The 18,795-nt window shown below is 35.6% G+C and overlaps 2 protein-coding genes across 3 annotated transcripts in view; both read right to left on the reverse strand.

Annotated features, from left to right (window-relative positions):
* Positions 1-310: 310 nt before the first annotated feature.
* LOC142358677 (thioredoxin reductase 1, cytoplasmic-like) lies at positions 311-2,425 on the reverse strand. The gene has a single exon (XM_075410178.1). It carries the CDS (start codon positions 2,151-2,153, stop codon positions 639-641), a length of 1,515 nt encoding a protein of 504 aa, XP_075266293.1. The 5' UTR covers positions 2,154-2,425; the 3' UTR covers positions 311-638.
* Positions 2,426-2,556: 131 nt separating this feature from the next.
* LOC142358676 (uncharacterized) overlaps positions 2,557-18,795 on the reverse strand; it is a 207,122-nt gene continuing 190,883 nt past the window's right edge. For both annotated transcript variants that reach the window (XM_075410177.1, XM_075410176.1), the window contains 5 exons: positions 17,363-17,517; positions 16,927-17,078; positions 3,156-3,289; positions 2,936-3,019; positions 2,557-2,857 (listed from right to left, as the gene is read on the reverse strand). In XM_075410177.1, the coding sequence (XP_075266292.1) occupies positions 2,732-2,857; positions 2,936-3,019; positions 3,156-3,289; positions 16,927-17,078; positions 17,363-17,517 (651 nt within the window). In that variant the 3' untranslated portion in view covers positions 2,557-2,731. The remainder of the gene's footprint in view (positions 2,858-2,935; positions 3,020-3,155; positions 3,290-16,926; positions 17,079-17,362; positions 17,518-18,795) is intronic.

An 18,795-nucleotide genomic window follows, 5' to 3' on the forward strand; every position in this document is an offset into this window, starting at 1 on the left:
ATGGAAACAAACTTATTTTTTTCAAAACTTGAGACAAATTTAAAAAGTTGGATCGGAATAGGCCCAACTTTTGGCGAAGCGCTAAAAAATTAGTAAATTGATAGGTTATCTATCAGAGCTGTTCTGTTGAAAATCCGGAAGCAAAACGGACGTAAATGACTTTGCTCAGCATTACATCTCCGCCAATTTTTTAATGACTCCTAAATAAGGAGAAAAACAGCGGCAAAACAACAACCTTTCCATCGTTTAAATCTCTTCAAGGCCAATACTATGGGCCTGTGCTCACCTGTCACTCCGTAGCGATAAAAAAGGACTTCTAAATTATTAAATTAGTGTAGTCAAAAATATACTACGGTAAATAATTAACAATTACTCCGAATACAACAAGGGCAATGCAATTCAAAAACTCACAAGCAGGAGAGAACACGAGCACATAATGAAACAGTAAATTTCAATCAAAGTAACAATTCAACAATGGTCAAACTCTGCTTCCCGTCAGCGGTTTAAACAAAGTCGTCATTGGCCAGGTACGCTTCGAAAACGAAGCGTCTCTGATTGTCAAATTGTTCCTGTCATATGAGAAATTCCGAACCAAATTACGCAAAAAGAGCTGCGTGACATTTGGCTCGGATTTAACCTCAGGCGCCTCCACCGCATCCTGAGGCAACCAGTTCTTTGCCAGAACTTTTTGTGATGTCCAGCATTGTAAATACCTCGGCATTGGTAGGATGGATGCCATTTAGCGCGTCAAAATCCTCCTTCTTGGCACCCAATCGAAGGGCTAGAGCAAATCCTTGCGTCATTTCACCAGCATTTGGCGCCACCACGTGGTATCCTACGATCCTGTTATCGTCTATCTTGCACACCAGCTTAGCATAGCATGCTCCTGGTTTTTCACTCACTACCCATTCGAGTGGCTGGAACAAATTGTGGAACACATCGATGTTGTCTTTTCCGAACTTCTCTCTGGCCTCTTCCTCCGAGTATCCACAGCACCCGTACTCAAGAGGTGTGAAGACGGTGGTCGGTACGTTGACATAATCCATCAATGTGGCAGAGTTTCCAAAGAGCCGATTAGCCAAGAGTTGTCCGGCCTGAATGGCCACTGGAGTAAGCTCCAGCTTTCCCTCGATCACATCACCAATAGCGTAGATGTTCTCCACGGATGACTGCTCCGCTTCACTAACAACAATCTTCGCCGTTTTCGGATTGACCTGGACGCCGATCTTTTCTAGGTTTAGTGACTCAGTGCATGCAGTTCTTCCGATAGCAAACAGAACTGTGTTACATTCGATTTCAACCATTTCTCCGGTTTTAGTATTTTTTGCCTCTATTTTCAGTTTTGGAGGAGTACCTGGCTCAATTTGGGTGATTTTTGTTGGGACGAATCCCCGCATAAACTCGATACCTTCTTCCTTCATATAATCGCCAACTCGCTCGGCGCATTCCTGGTCAAACCCTCTCAGAAGAATTGAGCGTACCATAATTGTGACATCGAATCCGAGGCCTTTAAGAAAGCCACCACACTCAAGAGAAATGTAGGACGCTCCTACCACCACAGTTTTTCCTGGAGCATAGCCCAATGAAAAAATGTCGTCGCTTGTGATCGCGTATTCTTTGGCACCTGGTATATCTGGATAATTTGGTCGCATACCAACTGCAATTATGAAATTCTCCGAAGTGTATGTCTTCTCTCTGCCTCGTTTATCAACAGCGTTAACTGTATGCTGGTCCACAAAAGTAGCGTAAGCGTTGTGATATTGGACACTTTTTTCGCGCAGAGAGACACGGAAACCGAAGTTCTGGGAGCCAATATGATTTTGAACTTTCTCCACCAATTCGCCCCAGACATGCGTTTCCTTCTCGCCAACTTTCCAGCCGTAACTTTTTGCGTCGTTGATATGTTGTTTTAGCAAAGCACCGTGGTGCATCAGCTTCTTCGGTACGCAGCCCACATTGACACAAGTACCCCCAAGGCCCCATGTAGTGCCTATTGGGGTTGGCTTTACAAAATCAAAGACCGCTACTTTTGCTCCCAGATCTGCAGCGCGTTTTGAAGCTGCGAGTCCTCCGGATCCACCTCCAACCACAATCAAATCATAGTCGTACTTCCTCGGCTCTTCGACGACTGCCGTATTTTCAACTGGTGGCATTTTGGTGGCGGTATCAACAGAACTACTGGCTTTTAAGGCACTTTTGCAACAGTCAGTAATAGATGACAGAAGAGAACTCAGGTTTACGGTTTCGCGCCTCAAAAGGCCCAATTTTCTCCAAGCAATAGCACTAGAACACTGAATTCTAGATTCAAGCAAAGACTTGCGCCCACATTTAATGGAAAAATAGCGATATACGGGCCTTCTCAAAGAAGACAAAACAAGAAAAGTAAACGAATTCAGCTCCGTTCAGTAAATTTTGCTTACATTCGAGCCCTGAAAAACATCAAATAGCCGAGAGAGATAATAGCAAATAGAGCTCAGGAGAAATGTTAAAACAGCTACTAGAAACAATTCTTCTCTAACAATGCAGTTGCGTTTTCTTCGACTATACTAAAAAAAACAGGAAACGATACATAAATTATAATCAAGACAACTAAATGGGCAATCAAACAGTAAAAACGTAAAATAGCGTCAAAAGATCAATACACATCAAACAGCTCCGAGTCTTTTTGATTCATGAACTGCGCTTCGTTTACCAGTATTGTTTGTATTTCTCAGGGGTTTTCAAAACTGCATTACTTTGGCAGCGTTGCTCGGAAACCTGACCCTTGGTTCATCAATGCAGCCGTGTTAAACGCTCCCGGTGGACCGATGGGTGCCTTTTTCCTGGTCACGGCATACGCGCAAACCACTAGTTTTGTCTGCAAAAATTTAACAACTGTTACTAACAATGGAGACAAAATATAATAGTAGTAAAATCTGCTGGGATAAAAACTTACATCTGACCATGGGGCATGTACGACCGTTATTTGCAACTGATTAACTCCACTTTTTGGTATAAATCCGAGGATGAAGTTTGCACCCTGTAATGAAAACAATATTGTAATAAATACAGTTGCGGTGAAAAAAAATTGGGGGCTAATAAATACAATTAGTAAGACACAAGGAATGTCAAAGCAATTGTAGATTGATAAGGATTACATGTATGAATACACTTACAGGTACGGGAACGGGTAGAACTTGACTGTTCATTCGCACTTGCTGCACAAAGCATGGTCCATGTAGTCGAGCCATTATATTGTTTCTTCTCGGCTCAATTTTGCAATGTGCAACAAAGAGCAGGAAACCGCCATCTAGAAAATTTTTTATACTGTTTATCAGAAGAATGGTGACTTCATTTATTTCCTTCATTTAATTAGCTAATAATACGAAAACTCATCAAAAGAGACATAACACTTCTCGGAAATTGGCAACATCATCTAATTTCCTCAAAAACACGTTCTCTTGTCCATAGATGATTCAATATTTTCAACATAACCAACTAACGTCGGAAGAATTGCTCTCGAACTACTAGTAGGAGCTCGGATCTATTTCAGCGTATTTTAACCGGTGTATGTGAGGGGTATTGGGGTGGGCGTAACTAAATTTATTAAGGGGAGCTTCAAATGACGTCACGAGATTATTATAAGCCACTAGAAAAATGTGCAAAAAAATTACACCAATTTTGGCGCACTTTTCATTTGACTTTTATTACTGAACTGTCACAACCTGAGTTCAGCTGTGACACTTGTGAATGAGAGAAATTTAGATGACACAAAACGATAAAGTCAAGGGCGCAAAAGTCACTCGAACAGTCAACGGTCAAGCGAAAATTTTGCATCAGAAAAGACCAACACGTTTACAATAATTGCTTCAAATTTCGTTCGAGAGCAAATAATAAAATTTTAAAAGGTTAATATAGCGGGCAGATTGCGAAAATAAACAGCCATTGATTAAACTTAATACTAATAACAATTCAATTAGCATTTATTCTAAACAGTGATAAAATAGTGCTATAAGTCTCAATACTAGGGCTTTATTTCACTTTTTTCTTGCATTCACAATAGACTCCACTACTCACGCAAAATCAATAAAAGATTTCAAGTGATTAACTTTTTTCAAGTGATTAAGAGATTTCAAGTGAGTTTTTAGTCCAAGAAAATTTTATTTCGAGAAGGCTTTCTGAGAATTTCATGAGTACTTGAAACATGAACTCACCGGCAATCAGGTTCTCGACAACCGGTTATATTTCGAGTGCTTCAAATTGATGGTAATTTGTCATCCCCCTCAGAGAAAAAATTGCTAGGGAAAAATTAATTTGAACTAACATAGCCGGCAGATTGCCGAAAAATAGCCGCCATTGACGCACATCGCAAAGGAAAAAGAAAAAAGAAATGGAAATTGACAGAATTTTCCCCTAAGTTTTAAAAATATTCTAATTCGGTGTGCAACTTTAGTTGGATTCTAAAACTATATCCAATTCAGCTCAAACTGAGATCAAACTGCTATCAAATCTTCAATTGGTTTCACTTTTAAATAATAACCCTATCGCTAACCCTATTTGAACAATTCAACATATAATATTCTGAAAGGAAATAAGAAACAAGCATTAGGCAAAAAAATTCCAAAACAAAAACTAAGCAAAAAAATTGTCAAATTGTAGCCTATTTTCTACTAAAACAAATACAAATTGATATTTGAAAAATTAACTGGCCACAATTTCAACGTAACAACTAACTACAAACAAAAAAATAATTAAGACACTGAATACATGGAACAGCCGGCGATTGCCGGAAAAAAAGCCGCCGTTGACGCGCTTGATGCACATCGGGACCTAAACAGAAAAAGAAGAGACAAATTGACTGAATATTTTTTTCGTTTTTTCAGAGTAAAAAACTGTTTTAATTGGGCTTTCAATTTCAGTTAGATTCTCACACTATACTTATTTCAGCTTCTAAACTGAAAACTAATAAGCTTAATACCGATATCAGCTAGCAAACACTCTAATGAACTTTGAAGACCTAATTGTCAATGACTTAATGACCGGGCTTTATCGGTTTAACCCTTCTTTTGATTTTGCTCATTTGACTTTGACCGTATTCACTATATTGCGTAGTCTGCATGAAAAAATTTAAAATCCATTGAGATGAAACAGTGAGTGAAGTAAGTCAGAAGTCAAACGATGAAATCGTGACTTATGTAAAATGGAAAACGTGATCAAAAGGTGAAGCGAATCAAAAAAACATAGCAGGCAAGTCCTGACGTACAACCAAAGAATTTTCACTGTCTAAACAAAAAACCAGACTTAGAACAGACTATGAGTGAATTGGGAAAACCATTTCTAAAAAATCAGATAAAAACAGAAAAAAGAATCAATGACGAAATGCCGCTGTGAGCAAAAAAAACAACTAGCGAGAAATGAAAATTTGGCTCAAGCAAAAAAAGATGCCTATATTGAACAATGAATGGATTCGCAAAACCATTTAGAAAAAATCCTATCCAAAAAGCGAAAACAAAGCGATTTTTTGGTCAAAAACTGTTTTCTCAGTCTACTTTAAAATCAGAGCAAAAAAATTCACGCCGCAAAAAAAGACAGACCCCAAATACAACTCAAATTCTTTTGAATTTTAAAAAGGCGAGCGCCTAAAAAATAACCGTTTGAGAGGCTGACGGCGGCTATTAAAAATAGTCACAAAAAACGGTTAAAAAACGTCAAACGGAAAGATCACAATAATAGCTGAAAAATTAATCTAAAACTGTAATATAAAGAGATGGTCAAAAATGTTACCAAATGTACAAGTACTTGTGTTAATATGGCGTGGAAAATCACTTTACACAAAAAGTAAAGAAAAAACTCAAAAACTACTTAGAACATATTTTCAGATTTACTTTTTTCACCTGTTTCAGAACAACTGGACCGATTAAAAAATAGATGGCCATAACTCCTCTTCGATTAAAAAGGAGAGCGCCTAAATAATAGCCGCGAGAGGCTGAATCAGAGCGGCTATTAATAAAAAACGTAATAGCCCTTATTCTGTTCCTTGATTACCACAATAGTTTATTAAATTTCAATCCGATTTCACATTCCATTTTAAATCATTTTCTATACAATAACTTTAGTTAACAAAAACTGTTAAGGGACATGACTTTCACTTTTAAGAACGGATTTTGTAAACACTGAAGTCAGAAATCAGTGTCTAATGTTCCAACATAGGACTATGTTTGAGTAACCAGAATTTGAAATCCTTCAAAACAAACACATCATTTAGTTTCTTCAACAAAGCACAGGCAAACAATACTAGATTAACTCCGTATTGCTTTAACCACTAATTATTACAAAAAGGGCTCATAATTATTTTTCAAAATAAAATTTCTCTCCAGAGATAGAAAATACACTATGGTACCAAAAAGATACGTACAGCATGATTTCTCCTTTTAAAGCATGATTCGTGCTTCATAACCATGATTTGCAATAAGGCGTGAAAAGAGGTGTAAAATTTAGAAATTTTAGAAATTGCTCACTTCTTCCGCTTAAACCGAAAAGATTGTTAAACCGCTTTGTTCTTTCTCCGTTTGCCAAGTCCTTACGCTAAGAGATGTCGAAATTTCATGGTATAAAAAAATAAAAGCAAATCAACTTGAAATCAAGATGCAGCGCACAGTATGCATACAAACTTTAACTTAAAAATTCAAAAAGTATGGTGTTTTTTAAGAAATGCAGCAATAAAAAATTTAGTTTGAAGAAAAGCCAGTTTTCATGCTCAAGAAGCCTTTGCTCGTTCTGGCAGAATGTTGATTTTACTGATGAAACAAGGGTGCGCATCTCCAGCGACGGAATTGTCATAGCTTTTCGAAGAAATGGAACGAGATTTCTTGAAACAAAAAAACAGAAATTTGAGTTCGGAAAAATTATCACCTATTTTTCGGGGTGCAATACGATCAGATGGACGGAAATTGCTTGTTAAGTGTCCAAACAAGCTAACCTCCGTCGGTTTTTAGAAGATTTTGAAAAATTACGACGAAAAATGCATTTCCTGGACATTCTTTTTCAATATGATAATGCTCCTGTTCAAAAATCTAAGATTATCGGCAATTTTTTCCAAGAAAACGAGTGGAAGGTACAGGAATGGCCAGCATACAGTTGAGATCTTAATCCTATGGAAAATTTACGATCAGTTTTGAAGCAACGATTACGAAGACAGGCAAAATTTGGGACAGTTTAGACAAAAAAGTGTATGATATTTGGATCTAAATTGAGAAGGAAATCGACGCCGCTCAAAAAGGTAGGTAAAAAACATTCAACGATATATTAATAATGCTCGTTAAAATTCATCCCGCAGAAGCATTTAATAGTGACCTTCACTGCACATATGTGTTCCTTTGACCTAAAACAAATTCAAATAAAACTTAAGTTTCAAAGTACAAAAGTCGTTTTATTGAGTGAGGTAAGTCACTTTTGATTAATCACGCAAAAAATTTTTGCCAAAAGAAAGTGAGCAAAATCTAATCACGCAAACAAAGTTTGATGAAGAGAGTGAGAAATAGAGTGTCAAAAATGTTACCAATGTTACCAAATTTACAACTACTTATTAATATGGCGTGGAAAACCACATTACACAAAACGTAAAAACTCAAAAAAACTACTTCGAAAATATTTTCAGACCTACTTTTTTCACTTTTTCACATCCTGTTTCAGAACAACAGGACCGATTAAAAAATAGATGGCAATAACTCCTCTTCGAGTAAAAAGGAGAGCGCTTAAATAATAGCCGCGAGAGGCTGAGTAAGAGCAGCTATTAATAAAAAACTCAAAACACGTAGTAGCCCTGGATCTGTTCCTTGATTACCACCATAACTTAATAAATTTCAATCGGATTCCAGATTCCATTTTAAATCATTTTCTACACAATAACTTTGGTTAACAAAAACTGTTAAGGGACATGACTTTCACTTTTAGAAACGGATTTTGGAAACACTGAAGTCAGAAATCAGTGTTAAGGATCCAACATAGGACTATGTTTGATTAACTAGAATTTGAAATCCTTCAAAAGAGAAAATTGTCAGAAAATTGTCAAAAAAAATCAGAAAATTGTCAACAGAAAATTTTCAACACAAAAACTCTTAAGGGACATGACTTTCACTTTTAGAAAGGGATTTTTGTGAACACTAAAGCCAAAATTCAGTGTCTAATGTTCCAACATAGGACTGTGCTTGAGTAACCACAATTTGAAATCCTTCAAAACAAACACATCAATTAGTTTGTTAAACAAAGCAAAGGCAAAAAATACTAGATAAACTCCGTATTGCTTTAACCACTAATTATTACAAAAGGACTCAAATAAAATTTCTCTCCAGAGATAGAAAATACACATTGGTACCAAAAAGCTACCTACAGCATGATTTCTCCTTTTAAAGCATGATTCGGGGTTCATAACCATGTTTGCGCTAAGGCGTGAAAAAAGGTGTGAAATCTAGAAATTTTAGAGAAAGTTCATTCTCGCTTCGTCCGCTTAAACAGAAAAGATTGTTAAACCGCTTGGTTCTTTCTCCGCTTGGTTCTTTCTCCGTTTGCCAAGTAGTTACGCTAAGAGATGTCAAATTGTCATGATCTAAAATATTAAAAGCAACTCAACTTGAAACTAAGATGCAGCGCACAGTATAGTATGCATACAAACGTTACTTAAAAAATACCAGTTTCGAGGCCCAAAAATCGAGCGGAGGACCACCAAAATTGTCAAAAAAAACAACAAAAAAGCTTGTTACCGATGTTTTGAAAGATCCCAAAACCTCACTTCCGCGCATTATAGAGACTCATAACGCTTTCTCTTGCTACGATACAATTTCCAGAGATACAGTCAGACAAATTCAAAAAATTTGGCGTTTTTTTAAGAAATGCTGCAAAAAAATTCAGTTTCAAGAACAAAAGCAACTGTTTATGCTCAAGATTGTTGATCAAAATGTTTTTTTTGTACTGATGAAACAAGGGTGCGCATCTCCAGCGACGGAATTGTCATAGCTTTTCGAAGAAACGGAACGAGATTTCGTGAAAAAAAGCAGAAATTTGAGTTCGGAAAATTTATCACCTATTTTTCGGGGTGCAATACGATCAGATGGACGGAAATTGCTTGTTAAGTGTCCAAACAAGCTAAACTCCGTCGGTTTTTAGAAGATTTTGAAAAATTACGAAGAAAAATGCATTTCCTGGCCATTCTTTTTCAATATGATAATGCTCCTGTTCATAACGAGATAAGATTATCGGCAATTTTTCCAAGAAAACGAGTGGAAGGCACTGGAATGGCCAGCATACAGTCGAGATCTTAATCTATGGAAATTTTATGGAAAATCTCAGTCGAGATCTATGGAAAATTTATGAGCGATTATGAGCGACAAAGTTTTGGGAAAGTTGAGATGAAAAAGTGTATAAAATTTGGAATGAAAATGACGCACACGTAGTGAGAAACCTGTATGAAAACTATACAGACCGTTTACTAAACGTTAAAAAAGTAAAGGTATAATGACCCGTTATTAGAGAACAAATTTGAACTCAAAATGTTATATTAATTGATGTTTGCATTGCTTTTTAAAAAATCTTCAAGTGTACGTAGCTTTTTGGTACCATAGTTTAATAACGCTATTTTTGGCTATAGACCGCATGAGATTCAAATTCATTTTTACTGAAGAGTTATCTGTAATAAAATTGAAAGGAATCTGATTTGCAAATTACTAACTCCCCTTGTTTAGTGGTGCTTCCACTCAAACATTTCATAAAAAGTCAGCCCATTGAACTGATGTGGCGTCTGGCGCCTGTCGGATTGCAGCCTTGTTTAGTAGTGCCTCCGCTAGTGGTGATTCTCGAAAAAGTGGTGCTTTCAATAAATCTTTATTTTTCTCGGTCAGTTTTGTTATCTTTCTCTAGATTACCAGACGTAACATTTTATTGCTGTTTATATCGATTTCTCAGATATGTAGAATTTATAGAACATAGCCGGCAGATTGCCCGAATAGATGTGAACAAACAGACCCGCGTGCCGTATAAATGAGATAGAAACAGAGAAAGATCTAAATTGAGAAATCGACGCCGCTCAAAAAGCAAGTTAAAAAACATTCAGCGATAAATTAATAATGCTCGTTAAAATTAATCCCGCAGAAGCCTCTTATTAGGGACCTTTGCTTACTGCACATTTGAGTTCCTTTAACCTTAAACAAATTCAAATTAAACTTAGTTTTAAAGTGCAAGTCATTTTATTGAGAAAGGTAAGTCACTTAAGAGCAAAACCTAATCAGGCAGAAAAAACTTTTGCTGAAGAGAGTGAGAAATGACTCCACGCGCGCAAACGCCGTTAGTGAGAGGAAGAAGTCATTAAAAAAATTTGACTATTTCAGCTTTACTGTGTGAGCAAATGTAAAACGAAAAAGAGCGTCAGACGACGAAACAAAAAACATAGCAGGACAAGTCCTGACGTACAATTCGAAGAATTTTCATTGACTAAACAGAAAAAACTAGACCTCGAATGGACTATGAAAGAAATGAGAAAACCGTTTTAAAAAAATCAGATCAAAAAATAAGAAAAAAAAACAAAAAATCAATGTCAAAATGCCGCATGTGAACAAAAAAACCAATAACGAGAAATGAAAATTTAATTCAAACAAAAATCTAGGCCTAGAATGAGCTGTGAATGGATTGGGAAACACATTTAGAAACAAATCCGATCCAAAAAACCAAAAAAACAGTAAATATCAGAATGAAATTGCCGCATGAGAACAAAAAGCCATTACAGAGAAACCGAATTTTTGTTAAAACACCATTTTCGCACTCTACTTTAAAAAAAGAGCGAAAAAAATTCACGCCCCAAAACAACTTGCCTTTTCGCTCCACTTCCTGTTTCGGCGTGACCAAAATCACTACTCCAATTTGACTTCAAAAATCATGAAAATGTGTGAACAGATCTTAAAAAAAAGACAGGGCCCCAATACAATTCAAATTCTTTGAATTGTAAAAAAACATAGCAGGACGAGTCCTGACGTACAATTCAAAGAATTTTCATTGACTAAACAAACACTAGACCTAGAACGAACTATGTATGAATTGGGAAAATCCATTTAGATAAAAATCCGATCGAAAAATCGAAAAACAGAAAACATAGCTGGCAGATTGCCAGAAAATAGCCGCAATAGCTTCCCAGATCTTCAGTGTCGAAAAAAGCAGTAAAAGACAGACCCAAAAAATTCGTTTTTTTATTGAAGGCTGATATGTTTTATTTTGATTTAAAAAATCGGTATAAGTTTCTGCTGCCTCCACTAGCTGCTCTCAAATAATCTTCATTTAGAGAGAGACACACCCATTTGACCTTATCTCTTGAAATAAAGTGAAAAAAAGTCAATTTCAAAATGATGGAGTCAATTTTGAGAGTGAGGTAAGTCAAGGGTGACCAAAAACTTAATCACGCGAATGAATAAAAAACTCGCTCCACTAAGAGCGAAAATTGACGTCACGCATGCACTTCAGTCGAAATTGCATGAAAAAATGAAAAAGCAGATTTAAAGTGGTTGTGACGTCATATGGTCGTAACAGGAATCACGAAAACGAAATAAAAAAAACATAGCAGGACAAGTCCTGACGCACAATTAGAATAATTTTCACTGACTAAAAAGAAAAACAGACCCAGAACGGACCATGAATGAATTGGGAAAACCAAAGTCAAAATCAAAGTGAAATTGCCGCATGTGAACAAAAAACCACTAGCGAGAAATTGAATTCTTGTTCAAACACCGTTTTCTCACACCATTATAAATTTAGAGCGGAAAAAATTCACGCCGCAAATTAACTCGCATTTTCGCTCCACTTCTGTTTCGGCGTCACCAAAATCACTACTCCAATTTGATTTCAAAAATCAAGAAAATGTGTGAACAAATCTTAAAAGACAGCGTCCCAAAAATTCAAATTCTTTGAATGGTAAAAAACCAAGAGAAGGACAATAATAGCTCCAGCTATCGCTGTGCGGCTATTAAAAAATCAAAGTGAAATTGCCGCATGTCAACAAAATTTGTTCAAACACCTTATTCTCACTCTACTTCGAATTTAGAGCGAAAAAAATTCACGCCGCAAAACAACTCGCATTTTCACTCCACTTCCTGTTTCGGTGTCACCAAAATCACTACTCCAATTTGACTTCAAAAATCAAGAAAATGTGTGAACAAATCTTGAACAAAAGACAGCGTCCCAAAAATTCAATTTCTTTGAATGGTAAAAAACCAAGAGAAGGACAATAATAGCCCCAGCTATCGCTGTGCGTCTATTAAAAAATCAAAGTGAAATTGCCGCATGTGAACAAAATTTGTTCAAACACCTTATTCTCACTCTACTTCGAATTTAGAGCGAAAAAATTTCACGCCGCAAAACCACTCGCTTTTTTGCTCCACTTCCTGTTTCGGGGCGACCAAAATCACTACTCCAATTTGACTTCAAAAAAGTTGAAAATGTGTGAACAGATCTTAAAAAAGACAGCGTCCATTACAATTCAAATTCTTTGAGCTGTAAAAAACTTCGCTCCAATGAAAACAAAAATGACGTCACGCACGCAATTCATTTGAAATGGCATGAACGAATGAACATAAAGTAGATTTAAATTGGTTATGACGTCATATGGTCATAACAAAAATATTGGCGACGAAATAAAAAAACATACCCCGAAGATTTCCGAAGCAACTCGAAGAGTCGTCTTTGTGAAAGAACTAGCTTTTAAATCAACTAATCCCTACCAGAAAAAAAACAAAAACAAATTCAGTTAAAAAATGAAGACAGCCAATAAAACCAACTGAACTAAAAAATAACCTTACTCCTGTATATAAAATAAGCCAAACTTTTGTAAGCAATCAAAATATCGAAGTATACCAGCAGGAAAAATCAAGTCAAGTTAAGCTCCCAGAAATTTATTCTCGCAGAAAAAAGTAATGCTGCAAGAAATGTCCAAAAATGGTCACAAAATTTATCAATTTCAGTAAATACTATCAATCGGAACACTATTTTACATCTACAACAAACCAAGTTACAATAAAAATTGTGCTAAATGGACGAAAACACGGCTAAAACTGTCGTCTAGATGCGCCAATCTCTCAAAAACTCTTTTCAAAGTCAAAAAGTCATTCACTCAACGCAGCGCATGAACAAAAAACTCTTCTTTCGATCAGAAAAAGTTCAAACGGGCAATTTTACTCAATTTCTCTATTAGCTCAAAACGCCTACTAAACACTCCAATGCTCAAGTTGCTCAATTCTAGGGAAGCTCTACAATTTAAGAAGTTATTAAGTTACAATTGATTTCGCGTAATTGAGAAAATTTTACTGTGATATTCAGATGGATTTCGTTAATTTCACATTGTAGTATCTGGTAATTTAGAGTACCAACATAGAAAAAAACTGTCGAGCGATAATTTTCTCATTAATTCGAGTGAGGATTTTTTCGCTCGAATTAACTCCTTCCCTGCAAACTCAGCACGCGCTAGACCGTTAAAACTACTCAATGGACACCAATGCAACTTGAAGTCCAAACAAATTTGTTTCTAACAAAATAAACTAGTCCTAGAACGAATTATGAATGGATTGGGAAAACCATCTAAATTGCCGCATGTGAACAAAAAACCACAAACGAGAAAGCGAATATTTGTTCAAACACCAATTTCTTACTCTACTTCAAAATTAAAGCAAAAAAAAATTCACGCCACAAAACAACTCGCTTTTTTGCTCCACTTCCTGTTTTGGCGTGGCCAAAAACACAACTCCAATTTGACTTCGAAAATCATGAAAATGTGTGAACAGACATTAAAAAAGACAGCGCCCCAATACAATTCAAATTCTTTGAATTGTAAAAAAAACTTCGCTCCAATGAAACTGAAAATGACGTCACGCACGCACTTCATTTGAAATGGCATGAACGAATGAACATCAATTAGATTTGAAGTGGTTGTGACGTCATATGGTCGTATAAAAAGTCTTGGCGACGAAATAAAAAAAACTCGGAGAGCTACTCGAAGAGATTCTTTGAATTGTAAAAAAAACCAAGAGCACGGCAAAATAGCTCCGCTCAGCTTACAGCTATAAACATTTACATAAAAAAAAATTTACATTGAAATTTATTCAAAAGTTTTTTCTAAAATAGGGCTTCAGATAAAAACCTTCAGATTATCCCTTATCATACCTTAAAATACCCCAAGAACACCTTATCAGAGACCCGCACCTTCAGTTACGGTCAAGTAACGTCAGCTTCGGTTAAAATTTGATAGAACAAGGCGGCTCGGTAATGTGCGATGGCACATAAGGTTCCGACCCCAACCATCCACAATTTTGGCATAATTGTCTACCAAATGAGGAACAGATAGAAAAACCCAAAAATTATTTTTTGCGAATCCCAAAAAAGCCCAAGTCTTTTTCAAAAAATTCTGTATGAACGATAAGATAGCCTCCAAAGCAAATAACTCAGTGTAAATTGATGCATTAGATTGCTGTAATATGTCAATATTAAGAAAGCGAGTCAAGACGAACAGCAAAATCAAACAACAACAACAAACATTAATTACATCAAAAAATTTATGTCCCACTTACTAAATCTAATAACAAAGTCGACATACCGTCAGATAAACCTAAAACTAAACAAATATAACTTAATCACCAGAAAACATATGCGACCAGTCCATAAAAAGGTTTGGTAACAATTATACAAAAAAGAACAAAACAGTCAAGTAAAAAAATTAACTTATTTTTTTGAAACAGTTAACTTCAAAGTAATAAATACCATTAGGAATCAATTAATATAACCACAAATTTATGATTACCACTGCTTCTATAGAAGGGCATTAGGACCTGTCCTTATTCATTTTTTAAAGCGGCTAAAAAGAACAAAGAACAAACAAAATTTCAATTGAAACTTGCCAGAAAACGCTGTCGAAACCGTCAAGCCAAATTTGGCACTCAAAATATATTTGATTGCGCCTTCTTCGAACAGCTATAATGTAGTACGTGGCCATTCATTAGTAACACTAGGTAACAAGTAGACAAAAAAGCGAAGTGCTAAAGTATGTAATACTTTTAATTTTTTTTTCGAAACAAAATTACATTCAATGTCATGAAAGGAATTAATTACAAAAAGAGCTATTTAAATAGGGTCGTTTATTCATGAAAAGGAAGCCCTCGAGACCTGTAATTATCCAAAATATTTCTTGCATCTACAAAAACAACGTCAAATATGACAAAAATCAAATTAATTTATTTTTTTTTGTGAAAAACCGGTGTCGAAGCCAGTAAGGTCATAACAAATTCTTTAAAAAAAGATTTTGGGACACCAATCCCTTTTATTCCCTTGACATCCATAATGTCATATTTGACCTGTAATTAACTAACGAGATTTAAAAGAAACATAAAAAGAACAAAATTGCGAAGTTAAATAGTTTTTTTTTTAAATTTTGGAAAACGATTGTTTTCAAAGTCATGAAAGCCATCAGCTATCTACTAATATCAGAATATCGGTTCTTCTATTCTTCCATGAAAAGCCAATGAAAGCTATCACTATACAGGAAATTTCATACGACCGAAACGAAAAAGTATAAATGACAGTTAGAGACAAAATTAAAAAATTCAAATGATTTCTTCAAAAAAGAGGCGTCGAGGCCGTTAAAACGATCATGTATATCTTTCAGGCTTTTAATATGTTCAACTGTGCCTTATTCTAAATGCTAATAAGGTGACATGAGAACTGTCAATAATGTGACAAAATTAGAAAACGTGAAAAACTGGCAAATATCAAAACAAACAAAAATCTGAAATCTTGTAGTATCAAAGCCAGAAAACAATAAATTCAGGCTTAAAACTGCAACCGAGAATAAATGTTAAATCAGTAGAAAGAAGAAGCAGTCTTTCTTTGCTGACACTAAGCTGGAAGTTGAACAAATTAAGCAAAAAATAGAGGAAAAGTTAATTAAGCCATTATTTATTGAAAAGTCAATTATTTTTAAAAAAGAAACGACCATAAACTTTCAATTAAAAAACTAAATGCATTAACTTGGAGCTGCTTAGCAAGCAAATTGGTTGGACCTATCACTCCTGAGCTTTGATTTGATATGTTCTGTTGTTTATTATTAAAAAAAAAGTCTTTTTTTTTTGAAAAAAAAGACCGACTGATTACAACCCGATTTTTTTTTGGATTGTAACAGTCCAAGAATGGCCCAAAACTAGCCCTGCTAATGCTTATTGTCCATTAGGAACAATTGATTTTTCGAATGTTGTAGATATAGATAATTTGTTAGTTGAAAACTCAAAATAAATTCTGCATTTTTGATAATCAACGAGTAAAGTTAGCAAAAAACGGCAAAGTTTTAACTACAGTGCACTCTCAGCGTACTCTGAAGTAGAAATAGCCCCCCTCTGAGTCTACTAAGATTTTATGAGTGTTGTTTGGGGGTGTACTGTCGGCAAATTTAATCAAAGTGGACTAAAGTAGCTTATTTCGTGCTGTTTTTGATGAAAAAGGCTAAATTTTGAAATGTTTATCCAGATTTTTTGACCAAAAAAATTAAATCAAAACAATCAACAATGCTTGTTCGTCTTCAAAAATAAAATCAACGACACTATTCTTAAAAATTATAACAAATTTTAGCAAAATTGACGAAAATTTAGGCAAAAAATTCCGGAAAATGTGAATAAAAACAACGTGAATTCACTCTTCTTTTCTCAGAAGTTTAAACCTCGATAACTCCCTGTAGAAAACGAAAATTCAAAAATCTTTTTAATTCCATATTCTACGCTGGACGAGCTTTCTAATGATACTAGTCTCAACTCTCTACGATGAATATATCGAGCGGCGAAAATTCACGGAACAAAAAAAAACCCATTTGAGTATATAGTTCCTCCCCCCTCAAGAGGGTCGGAACAATAAAAAGGCAGAATAGAAAGGTATTATTACTAGGTGAGACTGAGTTGTTGGTGATATCGACAGTGCAGTTAAAGTCACCCTCCTTAATGGAATGACAATGCATGGGAAACAGTGGAGTGTTTCCAATCTCATAAGCATCCCTCAAGTACAGTTTTATCTTCTCGTCAATACAGTTCTTTATCCTGAAAACAAGCCATCGTTCAACACTGCAGCTTTATGACGTACATCTTTAGGTGGTCTCTATAGTTGAAAGCTAGCCACAAAGAAGACGATTACTAGTCCCTGTCGATAATTACCATGTCTTCAGTTCCTAATTATATCAGTTTACAATTGAAAGCCACAAATTTCATTGACAACTTTGTATTGGCCTCGTGATCCTTGATAATAATAACTCTATAACGGCAGTAGTTTTTGAATGATTTTTGCGACTTATCGGATATGAGGCCAGTTAATAGTTTGTGCATACCACGAATAGTGCTGCTCAATGGCCTTGACACATCCTTGGTGATTCTTGAGCCTTGCCATTTGCTGTGCTATCTGATTTTGCTCTGACTTCTTGTTCGTGTCCGCACAATACTCCAACAGCAAACCCACAATCTCCTCGTGGCCATTCTTTGAAGCCTAGAACAATGGTATGTCACTACTATTGACAATGAAGGCTTTCGAAATGAGAAATATCCAGATAAAAATCCCCCTAAATCATATCAGGAGCAGTTCATCCCCAATTGCAACGCATTTCTGATTCGACTGATGATACTGGAAAACACCTCTACTTGCATATTCACTGGGGTTCAACCGCACATCAATGAATAAACTTCTAAACGAGATCTATTCAGGTTAATTATTCAGACTTTTAATATTTTAAAATAAGCAAATCAAGGTTATTCTTGTAACTCTTGTAACTACGAAATAAACCTGCAGGGCCGCAGTAAATCGGTAGCAAAAGATAAAGAAATTTAATTCCTTTTGAATTGATCTTGCAAATCCAAAAATTCACAGTTTTAACATTTGGTCGCTTTTTGATAAGTTATGTTGCTAATTTCGCTTTGGAAGCCCAAAAATTAAGACAAAAATCTGGGAAAACGTAAATCAGCTCAACAGAGACCTTATTAGTCAAAATAAATTTTAGAATAATGGAGGACTAACTATTTGACTAAAAGAAGACGATGAATGATAGGCATCACAAAGAGAAACATTTTCGGGTCAATATCAATGCATACTTATCTTCAAAAGCAACTTTTCATGAAAGCATTCATCGAGGCCTTTCGAAAGAAAAAGGATTGTTAAAATTTGCGCTCTGTAAAATTGGAAGCAGAATCTCTAAAGTGAAACATAGCTGGCAGATTGCCAGAAAATAGCCTCAATAGCTTTGTAGATCTGCAGTCTCAAAAAAAACAGTAAAAAAGACAGACCAACAAATTCGTTTTTTCATTGAAAGCTAATATGTTATATTTTGATTAAAAATCTGTATAAGTTTTTGCTGCCTCTATTAGCTGCTCTCAAATTACCTTCCTTTAGAGTGACACGCACCCATTTGACCTTATCTCTGAATTAAAGTAAATAAAAGTCAATTTCAAAGTCAGGAAGTCATTTTTGAGAGTGAGGTAACTCACGTGTGACCAAAAATTTAACCACGCGAATGAACAAAAAACTCGCTCGACTAAGAGCGAAAAATGACGTCACGCACGCAATTCAGTTGAAATTGCATGAATGAATGAACAAAACGCAGATTTAATGTAGTCGTTTTTGTTCAAAAACTGTTTTCTCTCTCGACATTAAAATCAGAGCAAAAAAAAATTCACGCCCCAAAACAACTTGCCTTTTCGCTCCACTTCCTGTTTCGGCGTGACCAAAATCACTACTCCAATTTGACTTCAAAAATCATGAAAATGTGTGAAA

Source organism: Convolutriloba macropyga, chromosome 2 (genome assembly GCF_964194025.1).
Source record: "Convolutriloba macropyga chromosome 2, txConMacr16.3, whole genome shotgun sequence".
Classification (NCBI taxonomy): domain Eukaryota; kingdom Metazoa; phylum Xenacoelomorpha; order Acoela; family Convolutidae; genus Convolutriloba; species Convolutriloba macropyga.

Coding starts and splice junctions, on each gene's coding strand:
- LOC142358677 (XM_075410178.1), bottom strand. CDS start 2,153: ATGCCACCAGTTGAAAATACGGCAGTCGTCGAAGAGCCGAGGAAGTAC.